General features: G+C 38.6%; 1 protein-coding gene across 1 annotated transcript in view; it reads left to right on the top strand.

Moving 5' to 3' along the window:
* Positions 1-21,545, top strand: part of Chic1 (cysteine rich hydrophobic domain 1) — a 42,249-nt gene extending 20,704 nt beyond the window's left edge. Inside the window, exons 4-6 of the mRNA XM_032889663.1 lie at positions 13,688-13,744; positions 13,990-14,049; positions 15,189-21,545. Of these exons, the coding sequence (XP_032745554.1) occupies positions 13,688-13,744; positions 13,990-14,049; positions 15,189-15,239 (168 nt within the window). The 3' untranslated portion in view covers positions 15,240-21,545. The remainder of the gene's footprint in view (positions 1-13,687; positions 13,745-13,989; positions 14,050-15,188) is intronic.
* Positions 21,546-22,217: the final 672 nt, after the last annotated feature.

Genomic DNA, 22,217 nt, shown 5'->3' with positions numbered 1-22,217 from the left:
GCTCAGCGGTTAAGAGCACTGACTGCTCTTCCAGAGGTCCTGAGGTCAATTCCCAGCAACCACATGGTGGCTCACAACCATCTGTAATGAGATCTGATGCCCTCTTCTGGTGTGTATGAAGACAGCTACAGTGTGCACGTATAAATAAAATAAATAAATCTTTTTAAAAATAAAAAAAATAACAAAAATAATCTTTGAAATGACAGTTCAGGCTGGGGATAAAGCTCTACTGGTAAGGTACTTATCCTGCATATATAAAGCCCTCCAACACTGAATAAATCATGTATGATAGCATGTCTGTGATCCTAACACTTGACAGGAAAGCAGTAGAAGCAAGAGTTCAAGGTTATCCTTGGCTACATAGTGGGTTTGAGGCCAGCCTGGCCTCTATAAGATTCCCTCTAAAATGATCCTTTAGTGTCAATCTGTGAATCATTAATTACCCTAAGAATGAAACCATTTCTCTATATTTTTGACCATTTAAATTATTATCTGCATTTAAAAATTAGAATCCTGGGGACTGGGAGATGGCTCAGTTAAGAGCACTGATTGCTCTTCCAGAGGTCCTGAGTTCAAATCCCAGCAACCATATGGTGGCTCACAACCATCTGTAATGGGATCCGATGCCCTCTTCTGGTGTGTCTGAAGAGAGTGACAGTGCACTCACATACATAGTATAAATAAGTAACTTTAAAAAATAGAATCCTGAAACCACAGACCAATGAGCCAGCACTTGCCCAGCATGTGTGAAGTTCTAGATCCTACCCCTGGCACTTAGCTGATTAGTTAATGTTTAAAAGAAGATTTGTGCCATCCAGCCTGTTTCTTATAAAACCTAAAGATCTGAGAAGACTAGACTTTAATGAGAGCTAACTGTGGCTACCACATAGTTTTGACTTAACTGCTCTAACATATACTATGGAAGGAGCTATGGCTTGGTCATGCCACCACTCTTAAATATGAAATTACTTTAAACCTTTCTCTGTTTTTACTTTGGACCTTGTTAAATTGAGAGGGTTATTTAGAAGCCAGAGCCTTCCTTTTCCTGTGTTTTATAAAGCAGAACTTGTAATTCACCATCATGCTTGACTCCATGTTTTGGCTTGGGTTGGTTTGGTTTGGTTTTGTGGTATTTCAAGACCGGGTGTCTTTGTGTAGTCCTGGCTATCCTATGTTCACTTTGTAGACCAGGCTTATCCTGAACTCAGACCTGCCTGCTTCTGCCTCCTGAGTGCACCACCATACCTGGCTAGTTTGGTTTTTTTTTTTAATTTTAAGTATGTTTACATTCTTATTTGTCGTTTTATATTTTTAATGATTTATTTTTATTTTATGTGCATTGGTGTTTTGCTTGCATGGTGGTGTGAAAGTATCAGATCTCCTGAAATGGGAGTAACAGACAGTTGTGAGCTGCCATGTGGGTGTTGGGGATTAAACCCTGGTCCTCTGGAAAAGTAGCCAGTGCTCTTAACCACTGAGCCACCACTCCAGCCCCTAATCTAAGTATTTTTTAAAAGAGAATAAAAATGAAACCCCTATGCATACATCCTGTCATATAGAAAAGGAATAAGGCTTGTGGTGAAAGACAAATAGTTCTATCTGCAAGCTGTGTTCAAGCATTTCGTTTGTGCCTTTTATAAAATACCTTCTGTTCTCTTGTGCAAAGAAGACTTGAAACTATTCCATACAGTATTATAACTTAAATGTAGCGTGCCTTTGAACCTTTTAGGAGGAGGAGGAGGAGGAGGAAGAGGAGGAGGAGGAAGAGAGAGAGAGAGAGAGAGTGTGTGTGTGTGTGTGTGTGTTGAGATTCATATCCCAGGCTGTTCTTGAACTCACCTTGTCGGTGAAGATGGCCTTGAACTTCCAGTTCTGCATCCAATTCTGAATGCTAGGATTATATATACTACTATAGTGCTACTATGCTTAGTTTATATAGTGCTGGGAATGCAATCCAGGGTTTTGGGTGTATGCGGGGCAAGCATTATACCAACTGAATTACATCCATAGCTCCAGCCACTGTGGCCTTTTTGTTTTGTTTTGTTTTGGCAGCAGAAGGTGGGGGGGTTGGATTTTTGGATTTTTGGATTTCTGGCCTTTTCAAGGATTTGTCTGTGTAGCCCTGGCTTTCTTGGAACTCACTCTGTAGAGCAGGCTGGTCTCAAACTCTGAGATCCTTCTGCCTCTGCCTCCCAAGTGCTGGGATTAAAAACATAAACCACTACTGCCCAGCCCAGCCACTATTTGCCCATAGCCATTTATAGAAATATTTATGTTCATAACATAAGTAATACTAAAGGCTAATGAGTGCGCTCCTGCTCCCGAATTCACTGTTCAGTCAGTTTTACTGGCTAACTGCTTTACTTCATAAGATGTTCTTGTTTGGTTGGTTTTGGTTTTGTTTTTGTTGATTTTTAAGATTTATCTATTTCATGTATATAAGTACACTGTAGCTGTCTTCAGACACCAGAAGAGGGCATCGGATCCCTTTACAGATGGCTGTGGAGCCACCATGTGGTTGCTGGGAATTGAGGTCAGGACCTCTTGAAGAGCTGTCAGTGCCCTTAACCACTGAGCTTTTGTTTTTCATTTTTTGGTTTTTGGTTTGTTGGGGTTTTGTTGTTGTTGTTGTTGTTTGGTTTGAGATGAGGGTCTTACTATATATATGGAGACCAGGCTGGCCTGAAATTCACAGACTTAACTTGTCTCTGCTTCTGGAGCACTGGCATTAAAGGCGTGCACCACTATATTCAGCTCCATGGAAGATTTTCATCTGCTTTCTTATGTACAGTAGTTGACACTGAGCTAACTTGATACAGAGTTAATTGGGAGAGTCACCTATCCAGTTATTTTTCAAGTACTTTTTAAAGAAAGAACCTACATGCTATAAAACTTACTCATATTAAGAAAATGAATGGGCTGGAGAGATGGCTCAGTGGTTAAGAGCCCCGACTGCTCTTCCAGAGGACCTGGGTTCAATTCCCAGCAACCACAAGGTGGCTCCACAGCCACCTGTAAAGGGATCTGATGCCCTCCTGTGGTGTGTCTGAAGACAGCTACAGTGTACTCATATACAGTAAATAAATCTTTAAAAAAAAATCCTATGGTGCTGGAGAGACGGGTCAGCAGTTAAGTACATTAACTGCTCTTTCAGAGGTTCTGAGTTCGATTCCCAGCAACCACATGACAATTCATAACCATCTACAAAAGTATCCAATGCCCTATTCTGTCATGCCGATATGCATACAAAGTATCCATATTCGTAAATACATAGATAGAAAAATCCTTTTTAAAAAAATGAATCACGGGGTTGGGGATTTAGCTCAGTGGTAGAGTGCTTGTCTAGCAACCGCAAGGCCCTGGGTTCGGTCCCCAGCTCCGAAAAAAAGAAAAAAAAAAGAAAGAAAAAAAAATGAATCACTTAATTTTGACATATTTACAAATAGTACTTTGGTAACTATTGCTACAGTCTAACTTTAGAACATTTCCATCACCTTTAAAAGGAAAGTTTGGGTCCATTTATAGTAACTTTGGATTTCTCCTCAGACCCTCCTCCCAATCCCAAGCAAGTATGATATACTTTCCCTCTCATATTTTCTCCTAGGACAATGTGTACTGGGCATTCATACAGTATACATTACTTCATAGCTGGCTTTGAAAGCAAGAATGTCTCTTACTGTATAGAAACACATACAAAAATTACCTGCGAATCCACTTTCAATTGTATAATTTAATAGCATTAAATATATTAACATGCCATGCAGCCATCACCAATATGCAATTCCAGACCTTTTGCATTATCCCCAAAGAAAAACTCTATATCCAGTAAGCAGTCATTCTCCATTTCCCTTCCCTTCGGAAAGTTAAGAAGTGCTCCGTCCTCTTTATCATATTTCAGGAGAGTTTTAAAAGGATTAATATTAATTCTTAAATATATTTGAGAGAATGTACTAGTAAAGCCTAGGATTTCCTGTGTTGGCAAGGGCTTGATTTGCATGCCCTCTCTTGACTTACTCAGATGTACTCTGGTTTATTCCCATTTTGTATTTGTATTTGAGACAATTCCAGGACTTTGTTCCCTTCACCTAGGTTATCTAATCCCCATGCATATCATTCAGCTTGGCATGCTGCCACGCTCTTCATTCCAAAGGTTGATAGTAAAGTTTCGACATTTGAGTCTTCTTACGAAGCTAGACATTTGCCATATTTGCCAGTATTTTCAAAGGCAAGACCTTTCGGTGTTTTCTTTTGTTCCTATTTGTTTTCCCTTTTTGTCTTCCTTCTGTTGCCTTTGTGTTTAATTTGCTTTTCTCTAGTCCGTAAGGTGTGAATCGGGTTACTGAGTGAGGGCAGCCTTCTATCTTACCACAGTCACGTACAGTTCCTTTTCCTTCCAAGCACTGCTTTAGCTGTAGCCTGTACATTTAGCATGTGGTAGTTTGCTTTCATTCAATATTCTCGGTTTGCTTGTGGCTTCCGTGGACTGTTCATTGCTTCAGAGTATGGCATTTAATTTCTTCCTTTATGGATTTCTTTGTTGAGCTGCATAGTTGCTTTATCAATTATTGAAAGTAGGATATCAAAGTCTTTGTTATTATAGAATTCCCTAATTTTCACCTTAGTGTAGTCCATTTTTTAAACATACTTTTGACTTTCTTGCTCATTGCATGTATGTTTATAATGGTTATCTCTTCTTGATAGATTTATCCTCTGATTTACTGGCTTATATTGTTAGTGACTGAATGTTTATACCTTCACCAAATTCATTATGCAGCCCTCTAAATTGCAAAGGTATAGTCTTTATGGGATTGTTGCCCTTATATGAAAAGACCAGAGATTCTCTCTTCCACTTCTGGCCTCCTTTGCCTCTCCATCACCATCTCTGTCTCTCCTTGTGTATATATATAAGCTCTCTCAACATTTTAGCAAGAAGTCTTTCACCAGAACCCAACCATGCTGGCTTCTTGATCACAGATTTCCAAGCCTCCAGAATTGTGAGATACAAGCTTCTGTGTTTTTTTTTCCTTTGATTGAAAATGGACAGTAAATTCTTCTGTCCCGATTATCGTTCCCCTCCCTCTCCTCTTCACAGCCCGCCCCGCTGCCACCTCCCTTCACATTCAGATCCCTTTCTGTTTCTCATTACAAAAGAACAGGTTTCTAAGAGATAACAATAAAGAACAAAATAAAATACAATAAAACAAAAACTATCATACCGAATAAAGTTAGACAAGGCAAACAGAAAGAATAGATCCCAAAAGAAGGCACAAGAATTAGAGACCCACTCATTTATACACTCAGAAGTCTCATAATTCTAAACTGGGAGCTGTACAAATTTTCTGGAGTTTGTTTGTTTTATTTTTTTTGGTTTTGGTTGCTATTTATTTATTTATTTCTATTTATTTGAGCACACTGTAACTGTCTTCAGAAACACAGAAGAGGGCATCAGATCTCATTACAGACAGTTGTGAGCCACCATGTGGTTGCTGGGAATTGAACTCAGGACCTCTGGAAGAGCAGTCAGTGCTCTTAACCACTGGGCCATCTCTCTAGCCCTGTCCTTTTGTTTTCAATCTATCTATATCCCTAGTTCTAGTTCTAAATTTAGTGTCATGTATATAATATAATAAATAGAAGGGTTATGGTTTTAATCCATTCTGAAAATATCTACATTTTAATTGAGAGTTTAATCTATTTACTTTCCCCCTCCCCCCCAAAAGCTGAGGATGGAAGCCAGGGCCTTGAGCTTGCTAGGCAAGCGCTCTACCACTGAGCTAAATCCCCAACCCCTAATCTATTTACTTTTTTTTTTTTTTTTTATCTATTTACTTTTAAGGTGACTAATAACAATGTATTAGTTTGCTGACGCTTTAGTAACAAAGTACCACCGATTAGGTGACTTAAACAGCTAAAATGTATTTCCTCACGGTTCTAGAAGCTAGGAGCCCTGTCTTAGTTAGGGTTGCTATTGCTGGGAAGAGACACCATGAACTTTCATAAAGGACAACATTTAATTGGGGCTAGCTTATGGGTTCAGAGGTTTAGTCCATTGTTAACATCGCAAGAAACATGGCAGTGTTCAGGTAGACATAATGGTGGAGAAGGAGCTGAGCGCTCTACATCTTGATCCACAGGCAGCAGAAGTAAATGCTACATTAGGACTGCATAGTGAGTGAAGACCCTATGCCTTGCTAAAACAAAGACAAAGAAAAGTTTCCAAAAGGATTGCTTTTCTGAGTCTTTCTGGCCAGGTAATTACAGTCTTGCTCCTATATGTTCACAAGTCCCTCTGCATGTCTGATTCTAATCTTCTTTTCTATAAAATACCAATCATAGCCTCATGCCTGTGATCTCAAGGATCAGGAGTTAAAGGCCAGCCTCAGCTAGCTACCTAGCAAATTTGATCATAGCTTGAAACCCTGTGTCAAACAAAGCACACCACATCATAACACCTCGTTTGTATTGTACTGAACTAGCACCTTCAATTCTCTATCTCTGAATACAGTCACTTTCCAAGGTACCGAGGGTCTTGGAAAGATTTAATTGTTTTTTTGACTTCGCTATTTTTTTTAAATCTGGCATTCTTTCATATTGTCTTGTTGGTTTTCCATGTTCTGTTGTACAATATCTGACAAATACAACGTAGGGAGCAAAGGCCTTAGCTTTGCTCATGATTTCAAGGAATATAGTCCATTGAGGCAGGAATGCCATGGCTACAATTATGTCTGTGGCATCAAGAATTTGCAGCTCATCCATGTCATGGCTAGTCAGAAAGCAGGGAACTGAAGTCAGAATCGTGGCCTGGCTAGAACCTTTCAAAGGCCTGCCTCAGCGACCCACCCCCACAAGCCTTCTTCCCCAGATGTTTCACAACCTCTTTAAAAAGCACCACAGCTGATCAGGAAGTGCTGAAGGCAACTGCTAAACTCCATACTGTCAATAGCATTCTGCATTCCTAGCATAAGTGAATAGGATTTCTCTGTAGGTCATCCCCAGCATTTGATGCTGTCAATATTTTTACATTTGGGGCATTCTAAAACATGTTCAGTAATATTTCGTTGCTAGATTTCCAGTTCTACAAAGTCATATGATATTGATCAGATTTGCGTGTGTGTGTGCACACACATGCGTACATGTGCACATGCGCACAAGATTATTTGCCATTTGTGTGTCTTCTTTGTAGAGGTTTCTACTTACATCTTTGCCCTGTTTGTTTGGGGTTTCTGTTGTTGTTTTGTTTTTGTTGTTTTGGGGGTTGTTATTGGGCTTTTGTTTTTGTTTTTGAGGTATTATCTCACTTTGTAGACTAGGCTGTTCTCTAACTCATACAGATTCACCTATCTCTGCCTCCCAAATACCAGGATTAAAAGCATGTGCCACCATGCCCAACTATCCCCATTTTTTTTTCTTTTTCTTTTTTCCGGAGCTGGGGACTGAACCCAGGGCCTTGAGCTTGCTAGGCAAGCGCTCTACCACTGAGCTAAATCCCCAACCCCACTATCCCCATTTTTAAAGTATTTATTTATTTTTATGTATTTGAGTACTCTGTCTTCAGACACACCAGAAGAGGGCATCACATCTCATTATAGATGGTTGTGAGCCACCTTGTGGTTGCTGGGAATTGACCTGTGGAAGAGCAGTCAGTGCTTTTAACTACTGAGCCATCTCTCCAGCCCCAGCTATCCCCCATTTTAATATCTCAGGGATGGGATGCTTCTAGAAAAAGGACTGCATACCTTCTAGAGTATGCTCAACAGTCCACTTCCAATGGGACCATTTTCTAACAATACAGAGGCTAAGAGATCTATGTCCTCTTTTTTTTTGGTTGTAGTTGTTATTGTTGTTGTTTTGGTTTTGTTTGGTTTGGGTTTTGTTGCATTTTAAAAAGATTGATTTATTAGGTATACAGTATTCTGCCTGTGTGTATGCCTGTATGCCAGAAGAGGACATCAATCCCCAATTGACAATTGCTTGAGCCACCATGTGTTTGCTGGGAATTGAACTCAGGACCTCTGGAAAACAGCCAGTGCTCTAACCACTGAGCCATCTCTCCAGTCCCTCCACGCTCAGCTTTAATTATTTTTCTTTTAATACTGGACCAGCCAACAGAACTGTTCTATGGTAAACTGTTGTGGGACTGTGAACAGCCATTCTTTCTGGCTTTTCTTTCTTGTCATATGATATTAGCTATGTCAGTCCCTGTGATTTTTAATAGGAATATTGGCAATGGCCCTCAGCTGTCACAAGAGTGTTCTTAGCTATAAATTTAGCTTTGTGCTTTTGTGTATTATTTATCAATTTGAAGGAGTTCCTTCCTATTTTGAGTTCACTCACGGTTTTCATCATGAATGTGTTTCTTTTTATGAAAAGCATTTCCTAAATATATTGGTATGATCACTAATTTTTCTTCTTTACATTTGCTAATATGATTGATTAATTAATTGATTTTCACTTGATTTGATTCAATTGATCCCAGTTTCTTGGTTGGTTTTTGTTGTTTTGTTTTTGTTTTTTTGAGACAGGGTTTCTCTGTGTAGCTCTGGCTGTCCTGGAACTCATTCTGTAGACCAGGCTGGTATCAAACTCATAGACATCCACCTGCCTCTGCCTCCTGAGTGCTAGGATTACAGACATGCACCACCACAGTCCTACAGGCATATTTTTGTATAGTATCTTTATTTGGTTTGAATGCCATGGAAATAATTGCCCTATACAAGGACAATTAGAACTGCATAGTGAGACCCTGTCTCAAAAATTTAAAAAAAAAGAGTGGAAAATGTTAACCACTAAGCCTCTCTCTAGCCCATGATTTAATCTGTTTGCTATAGGCTCATCCAGATTGCTTCTTCTCCTTCAGTGAGTTTTGTCTCCTTCATATAATTATTCCATCTCCTGCCAATGATCAAGTCACAGGTTTTAAAAAAAATGTTAAGACTATTCCTTTCCTAGTTCATGAGATGAAAACTGCTGGCTTCCTATCACTTCTATTAGTACTTATTAACTTATATCTGTTCCCTTCTCTTCTTACTCTCTTATTAAAGCTTTAACTTCATCAATATTTTCTTATCTCTTCTCCCCCCCACCCCAGAAAAAAGGCCTCACTAAGTAGCCCTTGTTGTCCTAGAACTCGATCTATAGACCAAGCTGGCCTTGAACTCACAGAGATCCACCTGCCTCTGCCTCTCGTTTACTGGGATTAAAAGCACAAGCCACTATGTCTGACTTTATTATCTTCTTTTTTAAAAAAAAAAAAGATTTGGGGTTGGGGATTTAGCTTCAGTGGTAGAGCCCTTGCCCTATGCAAGCGCAAGGCCCTAGGTTTAGGTCCCCAGCTCCGGAAAAAAAGAAAGAAAAGAAAAAAAAAGATTTATTTATTTATAGGATAGTACACTGTAGCTCTCTTCAGACACACCAGAAGAGGGCATCAGATCCCATTACAGATGGTTGTGAGCCACCATGTGGTTGCTGGGATTTGAACTCAGGACTTCTGGAAGAGCAGACAATGTTCTTAACCGCTGGGCCATCTCTCCAGCCCCCGGGATTCTAATTTTTAAATTCAGATAATTTAGATGTTCAAGAATATAAACTTCTTTAGTGATTGCCTTACATTTATTTACTGGTTCAAACAATAGAGCTTTAGGACTCTTGATTAAAATTCAAATATCAAATACTCATGGGACATGCCTTTTCCCAAGGAGTGCAGATACTCCATTTCTCTCTCCTGTCCACTGTGACATCTCTGCCATTAATTCATCTCCTTACCTACAACTACCATCACTGAGTTAGCTCTATTGTTTCCTTGAACAAACTGTTACCTTTGAAATGAGCTAAGAATGCACACATGTGCAACATGTGCACAAACACACACGAGTGCACACACACACACACACACACACACACAACCACATGCTGATTTTACCTTCTTTCCATTCTTTTCTGACACTTCTCCTTTGTTCATACCAGATCTGAGCCTCTGAAAGAAAAAATACCTATCTTCTGAGTGCTTTAGGTATATACAACATCTACCGCCCCCCCCCCCCGTGTTTCCATGGTAGGTTTCTGGAATTTATTTTTTTGCAGGACTAAAACCTCATTTTACTTAATCAACACCTCTTTCTTCCTTCACCCAGTCCCTGGCACACTCTCTGCTGCTGTGAATGTAAATCGTTTATAATCCTCATATAGGTGTGCCTGGCCTTCCTGGAAAGGAGGAAGAGGAAAGCATGCCTTTGAACTGAAATGACAGCAATAGCTTCAAAACATTATTCAAATGCACACCTGGGGCTGGGGTTAGCACCAGCCCTCCTTGCCTTGCAAAACTTGAATTTGATCTCCTGGAACCCTCAAGAAAAAAAAGAAAAGCCTTTGTTTGTAATCCTAGCACTGGGGACGCTTATTGGCCCGCCAACCTAGCCCACTTGGTGAGTGGAGACCAGTGAGAAAGACAAATGGCAGACAGCACCTGAGAAATCAGTGGGCCAAATCCCTCTGTCCTTTTTAGTGCCTGTGCATAAATGCAAATCTGGTTTGATGAGTAAGATGGTTCTCATACTGCATACTTACTTATTAGTGAGGCAGCATGGAGGGCTGCACTCACCCTTAGTTAATCAAGTTGCCAAACATGCCATCTTCCTCCCTTACCAGTTTCCTACTTTATAAAGCTCTAGATTAGTGGTTCTCTGCCTTCCTAAATGATAGGGCCCTTTAATACAGTTCTTAATGCTGTCATAACCTCCAACCATAAAATTATTTTCGTTACTACTCCAGAACTGTAATTTCGGCACTATTGGGAACTGTAATGTAAATATCTGATATGCAGACTATCTAGGGTTGGGGGTCGAGCGAGACTCACAGGTTGAGAACTGCTGAGACTATAGTGCAAACCTGGACTCAGAGCACCACCTTGTGTCAGAATTACCAAAGTGACTACAGGCAAAACAGACAAAACCAAACACTGGGGAAAGTTAAAATATTTTAGGGTTTTTTTTTCCCAGACAGGGTGTTTCTGTATATCCCTGGCTATCCTAGAACTCAGTATGTGGACCAGGCTAGCCTCAAAGCCCTATCTCTGCTTCGAGCCTGGTGGAAAGTGTAGGTATTTATGCACATTTCTCTATTACTTATTTTGAGACACGTTCTCGCTATATAGACCAAGCTGGCCTCAAATCACACAGATCCTTCTGCCTCCGGCCTGAGTGGTGGAATTAACGGTACGTTCTATTATGCCCTGCTAAATGCATGTCTAACCCTTCCCCCACTCCCTCGCATCAGGGATTCTGCCTGTCTCTGCAAACACTGTCTGACCACGGAGAAAAATGGCTCCAAAGTGTCCTACAAATTCATATGTCATTGTATTGAGGACCAGGAATTAGACAGATTCTGATAGACAGATATGAGAGGCCATGACTAAGTAATAAAGGTGGCAAACTTTTTAAAATGGCTGGCTCCTTTCTCACCTTCCTGACCTGAAACAAAAGCTTAGCGGCTTAAGACAAAGGCCTGGAGAGCTTTTTTGTCTTCCACTAGTAGGACTGGTTCCTTGCTGGTTCTGTGGTTTGTTGCCTTTTTTTTTTTTTTTTGGTTATTTTTTTTTGAGCTGGGGACCTTGAGCTTCCTAGGCAAGCGCTCTCCCACTGACCTAAATCCCCAACCCCAGTTTGTTGCCTTTTTATGCGTGTTACCCTTTGGTTTCTTTTTTATTTTTCCTTTCTCCAGGCTTTAGGGATGGGCGTGAAGGGGAGTTGGAGAGAGGTCTAGGGTTTTCTATTTGGTTTTGCCCCACCCCCATGGTTATATTAAAAAAAAAACAAAAACCTGCCAAGAACAGTATCAGAAAGCTTGTTATTTATGATATTTTTAAAAGAATTTTTACTGGTTGTAAACTGTTATATAAGCCTTTAATTCATTCTGAGTTAATTTTTGTATGATGTGTGTGTGTGTGTGTGTGTGTGTGTGTGTGTGTGTGTGTGTGTGTGCAAAAAAAGCTAGTATCCATGGAGTCCAGAAAGGGTGTCAAATGCCCCTGAGCAGTACTTATAAATAGTTGTAAGCCTCCCAGTATGGGTGCTAAAAACTGAACCCCAATCCTCTGAATAAGTATCAGGTGCTTGTTTTCTGCCCTCTCCTAGTTTAATATTTGTATGATACTATATCTATCCTCCTTTAGCATATATCAATTTGATTTCTTTCTGTATTATATATATGTGGGCACTGTGTTGACTTGTACTCCTACACACCAGAAGAGGGCATCAGATCCCATTACAGATGGTTGTGAGCCACCATGTGAATTGAACTCAGGTCCTCTGGAAGAGCGGTCAGTGCTCTTAACCACTGAGCCATCTCTCCAGCCTCTTTTACACTGCCTGACTTTTATACTAGTGTCATACTGTTTTGATTATCCTTTCAAGTATAGTTTTACATCACGACATGTGATATCTCTACCTTCATTCTTTCTCAAGATTCTTTTTTTTTAAAGATTTATTTTATGAGTACACTATAGCTGTCTTCATTCAGACACACCAGAAGAGGGCATCAGATCCCATTACAGATGGTTGAAAGCCACCATGTGGTTGCTGGGATTTGAATTCAGGACCCCTGGAAGAGCAGTCAGTGCTCTTAACCACTGAGTCATCTCTCCAGCCCCTTTCTCAAGATTCTTTCAGTTCTTTGGTGTGTGTGTGTGTGTGTGTGTGTGTGTGTGTGTGTGTGTGTGTGTGTGTGTGTGTGTGTGTGTGTTGTATGATTCCATACAAATTTTGGGATATTCTTTCTCTTTTGTACTAAAACAGTGTAGACAGTTCAACAATATAAATGCTTCCTCTCATGATCAAAACACAGGTCTTTCACTTTTCTACTGATTTTTATTTTTAATTGTTTGACAAATGGGTCTTTTCTTCCTGTCTTATGTTCTTTTTATTCTTTATTTTGAGGCTGGGTCTCACTATGTGGCTCTGACTCCTGACTGGCCCAGAACTCTCAGGATTCACCTCTCCAAAGCTAGGGTTAGAGACATGTACCACATCTAGTTTTTTTTCTTCTTTCATTTTAATCAGAAATTTATTAAAATTTCATAAGAATCAATTTAATAAGAATCAAAAATTCCTGGTAATCTTAGAGTGGTTTTAAAAGCTTTACTTTTCTAACTCCCTACAAAAATGCTTGCATCTTGATAAGATTTGACTGGAGAAACTCAGCCTGTATCTGTTTCCTGCCTTACTGCTTCTCTTATTTCAAACTTTACTTTCTGCTAGGAAAACTTTCTGTGCTGAACCACCTTAGTTTGGAACATGAGATGTTTATTGAAAAAGTAGTCCTGAGAAAGGTTTGTGAATATCTGCACGGAGCCTGCAACTGTTGCTGTTCTGTGTTAGCACTGTGGGGAAACTTTTATAGCAGAGCAGTGCATGGCCACATACCATTGGACAATTTTTATGCAGACTTCGTATGGAAAAGCATAAATTAAAATTTCACTGATGGATAGATGGATAGACAGGTGGATCTGTTCTAGCTATACAGTAACCACCCATTGGCAGTTTTTGTCGAATACATTGACTTTTCTTTGGTTTGTAATAGAAAAACCAGAGGAGAAATTAATTCTACCTTACAAGAAAACAGAAAAATACAGACACATGTAGTTTATAATGTTCTTCAGCTCCTCTCCTCACAGAATCTTGATTCTTTTTCTTAGACCAGAAGATCGATTCAGAAGTTACTAGAATGGGAGAATAACAGATTATACCACAAGGTAAGACACATAAGCAAGTAAGTGCTCCATTCATATATTTGCATTGTCAAATTGAAAAAGTAAGTACCAAGTCCACAAAGGAATGAACTAATAGATTATTCCCCAGTTATTAGTATGCCTTCTCAATAAGGGTTTTCATGTGCTGTTTTGTCTCATGCAGCCTACATTGTACTTTTAGTGATATATTAAAATATAATTGGCCAAAGATGATAGAAGAATACTTAACCAAACTCTTACCTTTTTAGCTGGCTCTGCACTGGAAGTTGACTAAAAGGAAATGTGAAACTAGCAATATGATGGAGTATGTAAGTATGAAGCTGTTTTGATTACATTCTTTGGATTTTTACCCCATGTGCTTGCTGTCTGCTGATCGTTCCTTTTAGCTTCTCAAGCCAGAGTTCTGTCAGTTGGGGTGCAGAGGCCACCATTCATTTTCTTTGGCTTTGTGGCCAACCTGAAGTATCTCATAAGTTTAGAGATCATTTGCATCTTTGACAAAGTCTCAGCTCCTGGGCTTAGCTGAAAATGTTGTATACCCTTTGTTTCTGTTAGCGCGACACAAACATGGCAGAAAGAACAGCTGCTGCCTAGCAAAATCCACGGGGGGTGGAAGCTTACCAAAAACCTTACCTAAGGGATTCACTTTCTGTTTTGAATTCACATCCCTGACTGGTTTTTGCTTTTTTTTTTTTTTTTTTAATTTGGCTAGCATTTAACTTGGAGTGAATAAACTATTGAATGAATGAATAAAGTCTATCAAAAATAGATTTGAATACAGGCTACAAATTTTTACTGAAAATATGTAATCTTGCTAGGTGCGCCAGCACTTGAGAGGCAGGGGTGAGCAGATCTCTGTGAGTTTCAGAGCAGTCAGAGTTTCATAGTCAATCTGTTTGAGCTACTCGTTCGTATTTCATAAACTTACAAAAATAATAATCCTCAACTAATATTAGCTGTTTTAATTTTTAGAAAATGAAAAGTTATTTTTTCCCTAATCTGTATAAAGTAGTTTTAATCTCTTCTCCTTGGCTGAAAGAAAAGATACGGGGATATAAAACTGTACTAGAGCTTGACTCTCTGCAAATAGCAGCTGTAAATCAGACAATAGCAGCTGTTAGTTCTAGTGGGTAGGGTTGGCTGCCAGTTCTGTTTTAAAACAAGGGGTTGGGGATTTAGCTCAGTGGTAGGGCGCTTGCCTAGGAAGCGCAAGGCCCTGGGGTTCGGTCCTCAGCTCCGGGAGGGGGGGGGGAAGAGTGTGTACTGTTTTAAAACAAGAGGCCTGTTTGGTCATAACTTAATTCTTTGGAAAACTGTGTCTTGCACTGCACTCCCTATAATCCACAATGAAAATACAGTCCTGTGGTAATCAACGAGATTTTGTGGGCTATGTACATTAAATGAAAAATATTTTGTCAATATATCCTTTTCTGTCTTTATTTTACAGGTAATACTAATAGAATTCTTACCAAAATACCCCATATTCCGGCCTGACTGAGGAGTTTCATTCAGTCACTTCTGTGTTATCTGTCATTTCCTACCCTTAGTGCCTTGTAGATGATCTTGGAATGGAGACAGTCTCCTTCGCTGTGTTCAATTTATTCTTTACAACAGTAGACTATTCTTCTCACTCTTTTATTTGTGTTAATTTAAGAAAATTTGCACATCCTTTTTGTTATTAAATGAGGCTTGTGTTTTGCACTCTCGATTTTTAAATGCAAACATATATCCGTATTTACCGTTGACACTAAAAGACATCAGTGCTGGTGTTTAAAGAAACAAAACAAAAACCTTGTTCTGAGCATGCTGCCTTATGATTTTCATACTCACTGTTTCTAAATATGCATCATTTTTCTAGGCTATTTAATGCTCTGTAATCCCTTACTGAACACACCCAAATAAGCTTTTGGTAGCTTTTAGAAATGGTTTTACTCTGCTCTTAAAGAACATGCAATTAATAGCACTGGTTTCCTCCTGCACTTTGCTAAACTGTCACTTATGTTAGTGGATAAAATATTTAAATTCCTAAAGACTTGTAAATATTGTCTCTTTGCATAATGTAAAATGTGGTATGCCATGGTTTACAGAATGTATTATTATCAATGTATTGCCAACAATTCCACATAGATTTTAATATGAATGACGTTTGCAAGCATCCTTTTGAATGTAGAGACCTTTAACATGCTGTTTTGTGGCAAAGCCAAAATGAGTATGTTAAATTTCAGGTGTGGGGCGGTGTGCCCTTCCTAATAAGTGGATTAAAATTGAAATCACTACTTCGGATCTTGGGCATTGCACCTGAGACCAAGAATTTTTTTTTCCATTTAATTCACTGTTCCTTTTATCCTCCCCATCTTATAGCCTCACTAGTTCTCATTTCCTTTCCCCTGTGTATCCTTTCCCTCCTTTGAAAATACACAAAATTTTGGTCTTTAAAAGTCTTGAGAGCTGGGCATATGTTGTTAATCCCAGCACTCAGAAGGCAGAGGCCAGGGATCTCTTTGAGTTTGAGGCCAGCCTAGTCTACAGTATGGGTGTAGGACAGCCAGGGCTACACAGAGAGACCCTGTGTTAAAAACAAAGTGTCTTGAGATTTTTGCCTCTCGTGTGAGTTATTGAGGCCTCCATGAAAGCCATGGCTTATCCTCCTCTGAAGTTCCTGTATTCTACATTGAGAAAGAGCACAGAGAAACTCTTACCTACATAGTAAGCTAGTCAGTTGAGAAAACAGTCTTAGCCTTCTGATTGAAGATCTTTTTTAAACATTTATAAATTATTGAGGAAAGACAAGTAAAATTTAGATAAAATTGGTTTTGTTTGTAAATTGGCCACATGTTTTGATTGATACATGCATCTTTCTGGGGTTTTTTTTCCATAATTAAATTGAGTTTCATTACTACATTGGTTCTACTATAATTTGAAATTATAATATAACAAATGTTTTATAACATTAATTCAACTGCAAGTGAATGCCTGTATATGGGCAGTGACTGACATACATTCTCTCTGTCCTTCTACTCTTAGCTGCTTTTAAGTAAGCTCATCTCAGTGAACAGCAAATCTCATCAAGGTCAAGCCTTTTTCAGGCACTTTTAAGACTTATGCCTAATCTGAAATCCTTAGTCCTTGATGGAAAGAGGAAGGACATCCTGTTTGATAAAGTGGTTCTGATGGTTTGCACAAAACCTTTTTGAGCCACCTAGCCACCCAGATCTCTAAGTTCTAATATATTATGTATGCCTGCAAATATGTCTGCCTGCTGCAAAATTGAAGGTGTATTTTTATAGATAAGAAGGAAGCCTTTGAAAATGCATACCTAATGTCTTGTTTTATAGCTAAGGTCAGGGAAAAACATATCTATGTCTTATGTTCCAGCTAATGTCATCAAATTTATGCTTCATACTGTGATGTTTTAATACCAAAATTGATTTCCATCATAATATAGAATTTTTCATTCTCACTGGTAAAATAATTACTTGTGAATGTCAGCCCTCAGCAATCTTACATTTTGTCTGTAGCCTTAGAATTTCACCAAATCGTAGTAATCATAGGAACTTTTTCTGCCATGTACAAATCACACTTCATTTTGTTCAAAAAGAAATCAAGAAGTGTAATGAATTGTTTCCATGAAACAAATATCAAGACAGGAATAGATTGTATCTGGAAGTGACCAAGTATAATTCAAGTTATAATAGTATTTGTGATTTAAAATATTTACCATAATATGTCAAATCAATTTGAAGTACTCATAACTGTGTTATTTTATTGTTCAGTATACTGATTGATAGATCATAGTTTCTTGAAATACCAGAAAACAGTCCATTTTCTTGTTTCCTTTCTTTCTTATGTGACTGTAGTTTGAGTCGGGAAGAAGTTCCTTTTCATTGAAATTAGCCACAGCAAGTACTAAGCTGACAGAGTACACTGTGGTCACTAAATTCATCCCATCAAACTTTTTTTCTTTTAACCTCAGGATAGAATGTAATTTGTATTTTCTATTGGGTTAGCCAGGTATTTTGTGAAAGTTATTTTGACTGAAAAAGAGAATAATTTTGTTGATATACAAGAATCATTTATTTATGGTAGTTTCAAAGGAAAAAAAGTTTAAAAAAAAAAAAAAAAAAAAAAAAAAACATGTTTTAGGCAAAGCTTCTAAATCTCAGTAGGCTTTGAGATTTCGAGTTAAAGCCTGGCATGGTGGTTTACACCTCTAATCCCAGCATTTTGGGGGCTAAGGTAAGAGAATTGCTGTGAATTTGAAGCCAGCCTGGGCTACATGAGTTCAAAACCAGCTTGGGCTACAGGCTGTCTCAAGAAAAAAAGAGAAGAAAAGAAAGAAAATTAGTGGCTGTTATTTCTCATTCGATCCAAGATTCTGGTTTAATACATTGATCCAACTGGTCATTTTAAAGTTTGTCTTAAAGGCCAGTAACATCTATATTATTAATAAAAAATAAGGGCAAATGTCACATGCCCTTATCTCAGTCATGTCCTCTACTTGGCTCCCATTTTACCCCATGTTAATTTAGGAAAGAGATTATTGTAACTTTAGAAATAGATGGGAAAGTGCCTTGTCTTTTTCAAAGATAATGTGGTATGTAGAAGGAAGCAGAATAAATGAATTAATAATGATTAGAAATCATTCATTTTAACTAGGCATGATAGCACTAGGTTATTATATTTCTTTTACTTAAATCCATTTATTTATCTTTTAATCATGTGGTATATTAGTGAGAAAATATCACAGAATAGAACTATTAGTCACTTAAAATTAGTGTGATTTTAATGCTAATAAGCATAGAGTTTAACATGGTTCTGGAAGGACAATGGTCTTTGATCAAAGACCTACCAAAACTCGCTTAAGAATTAAATGTCCATATTTCTTATATCAACATGACCTGTAAACACCAATATCTCAGAAATGAGCTGTATTTGTGGCCAGCATTGCCATTTTAATGAGAGTTGTTGTTGCCTTTGATAACGTTAGGAGAGCTCAATAGCATTTGTAAGCCTAACAACAATTAGGTATTTTCAAATGTGTGAGACCTTTACAAATCATTAGCACTTTTATTTTTGCTTACAGATAAGCTGCCCCTTAAACCATTACTTGAACATGAAGACCACAGACAATATTTCATTTGAATTTACTGTATGTCCTAGGCAAATATAGAATTTATACTCATCTGATTAATTGGAATAGCTTTCACACAGTGGAAATACTTTTTCCTAAATTGAGTGGAAGTATTTAATTCATTGAAATTAAGTCCAATTATGCCTATAGAAGTCTGCTTCTTTAAAAAAAAAAAGGTCTATTTTACAACTATCAAATCACCCTTGAGTGGTGAACCGTTGGGAAATTTTTCGTGGTAAAGAATAAGTTTATTAATACTTGTTCATATACTTTGTGAGCTAAAAATAATTGAAGGGTATCTCTAAGTATATCCTTCCATGTGTGAGTGTGTATGTGTATATATATGTATATATATCTATGTAATTCTTATCTTGCTCCAGCTTTTCCTCTCACCTGATTCTGAGCCAGCCTTTTTATTTTGATGATGGCAACCTGAGAATATGTTCCATTTTCTGTGAATTTTGTCAAAGTCAGACTTAATGAAGAAACAATCTATCTGATATTGTAGGCCCCAGGCAAGTGGCCTAAATTCTGTGTCAGTGTTTTCCTCTGTAAAAGTAGAGGGTTGAGCCTTGACTGGACAGGAAATGAGAGGTTAGCTAACATTCTGTGGTTCTGAGAAGCCACAGAAGATATTTGCTGTGCAGAGTGTGGGAATGGTTATTCTCAGATCTGCACTCGGTGGAAACTCACAGTGCCTTGCACACCGTTTGAGTTCAGTTTGCTGGCTGGCTGCTAGTTGCTGTGTGTTAGTCAAAACACATGCAAAGAACCCAATGCCTGGTAGACCTTATTCCCTCTGTGCTGATAAAAGTGAATGTAGTTTCCCTAGGAAGTGAGAGCTGGGATCTCTTGTTTGCCATGTGGAATCCGGACAATGCAGTTGGTATCAGGTGTGACAAATGGTATCCACTTAGACTGTGTGAAGAGTTGCAAACTCAGTTTCACATCTGTTTCGGTGTCTCGCCACATTCCCTACTCACAAAAAGATCGATCCAAATGGACTTAGAAAATTCAGTGGAAAGGAAAATGGCATAGAGTTCAAACCCAAGTCACTTCTAGTTTAATTCTTAGCTCTGCTGCTTAATTCCTCTGTACCTCATGTCCTCATTGCTGATGTGGGGACAATAATCTGGACCTACCTCACAGGGGAATTGAGGGTCTTTTTCACGTGTCCGTGTGCTTAGACGCTGACTAAAAGAAATATCGGATAGCATGATTATATAATTTCTACGTAGATGTGACTTTTGATCTGTGTTGTTATGTTTTCTTTCTCAGTAACATCCTACAGAGTAAGTGTTACCATTGACTTATTTTTTCCAAGTCATTTTTGTTTCTAATGCCCTATTTGTTAACCATGAGTGATTGTACTATATTAATACTTGATTTAGGGAGGAAAGCAGGTGGGTATAAACCAGTGGCCCTCAGGTTAGAGTAAATAAAAATAACAGTGGAAAGTAGCCTTGAGTCTTTCTCAAGAATTATTAATTCAAACCATAACACTAATGGCCACACACATTCCTTCTACACCAGCCAAACAAGACATGGATTCACCATGCATTTTGCTTATGTTCTTTCCTGTTCTGTCTATTGCCATTGCTTACTGACACTGATTAAAGCTGTGAATGGAAGTGTGCTTGTAATTAATGGAACTGAGAAAGCTGTCCTTAAGTGTACTTTAATATATACTTGAAAATGGGGAAGGAATTTAGAGATCCATATGATGAAAATGGTGGGAGCCACTTTGTAAAAGCACTAAGATTATTGGCCTCTCAACACATTGCTTCCTAGTCCCTGAATGATGGAGAGAGAGAGAGAGAGAGAGAGAGAGAGAGAGAGAGAGAGAGAGAGAGAGAGAGAGAGAATTTAGAATTGAGTAGATTGAGCTATAAATACAGATTATAATTTGCCTTCAGTTTTGATTTGTTTCAGGATTCTGGCACTGAACTGATTCAATGGGGTATGTCCATATACACATACAGGATCGCAAATGTGCAGTGTTCTGGTGTCATGTTCTAGCATTAGTCTAACTAACAATTTCTCAGCATCCGAAAGTAGTTCTGTGTGTAAAGCCTGTATGATAATCAAGGCAATAAGTTCTCAAATGGTCCTTTTACTCCTGCTTATTTGATTTGCTTTTATCTTGGCATAATTTTCCTGCTTTTCTGTTTGTATCGTAAGCAAATAGTTGAACATTGTTCTAATGCCTGGACTTTGGAACAAGTTACAAATGTTTGAAATTATATAATCTCCAAGCTAGCTTGCCGTCCTTGGACTAATTACATACAAGTATGAATCTACTGCAAGGACATCCAGATAGCTACAGAGCTGGCATTGTTCAAAAAACCTGATTGAAAATGAAACAACTTCTCCATTTTTGGCAGAGGATTCCTGTTGGGACAGCTTTATCAGAAGAGAATAATAGTGGCTTTATCTGTCAAACCAAGAACTTTCATGCATCTTGTAGTGTTATGTAGCCTGTGGAATGAATTCCTCTTCCCCCTTGAGTCCAGGACTGACTCTCCTGGAAGAACTCAACCTATATACAGCTGTGCCAAATGAAGGCTACCTGCCTCCGAGACTCCCACTGCTGCTTCTGTCGTTGTTCACTTGTCAGATACAATTTTATTCTCAGGATGCAAATTCCAATAAAGTACAAATCTATGTTACTGAGTTGAACTGTGTGGCTTTGGGGCATACCTTCTCGATTTCCTTAGATTTTCATCATTTAATATCATTACTTAGAGCAGATACAATAACTCAGCTGGTAAAGTCTTGTTGCCTAGCCTGGTGACCTGAGTTTGGTCCCCAGGACCCACATGTTAGAAGGAGAGATCTAAGTCCCACAAGTTGTCCTCTGATCTCACATCACACACACACACACACACACACACACACACACACACACACACACACACACACAAATAAATACTTAAATGTACATTTTCTGAGACAGGATTTCTCTGCTTAGCCCTGGCTGTCCTGGAACTTGCTCTGAAGACCAGGCTAGTCTCAAACTCACAGAGATCTGCCTGCCTCTGCCTCCTAAGTGCTGGGATTAAAGAGGAAAAGAAAGGGTTTATTTAGCTTACACCTCCAGGTCACAATTTGCCATGTTGTATAATAAAGTTAATTTATATTAATTTTACACACATTTAGACCTTATGAAACCATCATCATGATGGTGATCAACAAACATATTCTTAACCACCTTTGTTAGTAATCTAACACCATAACTCAACAAGCCAGGTATAGTGGCACAGACCTCTAATCCCTGAGAGCCTGAAGCAGGAAGATTATGGTAAACTCAAAGCCAGCATGGTCTACATAGCAAGCTCCAAACCA

This window comes from Rattus rattus, chromosome X (assembly GCF_011064425.1).
Source record: "Rattus rattus isolate New Zealand chromosome X, Rrattus_CSIRO_v1, whole genome shotgun sequence".
Classification (NCBI taxonomy): domain Eukaryota; kingdom Metazoa; phylum Chordata; class Mammalia; order Rodentia; family Muridae; genus Rattus; species Rattus rattus.
Note: the sequence above shows the minus strand (reverse complement) of the source record. Positions and strands in the feature narration are given on the sequence as shown.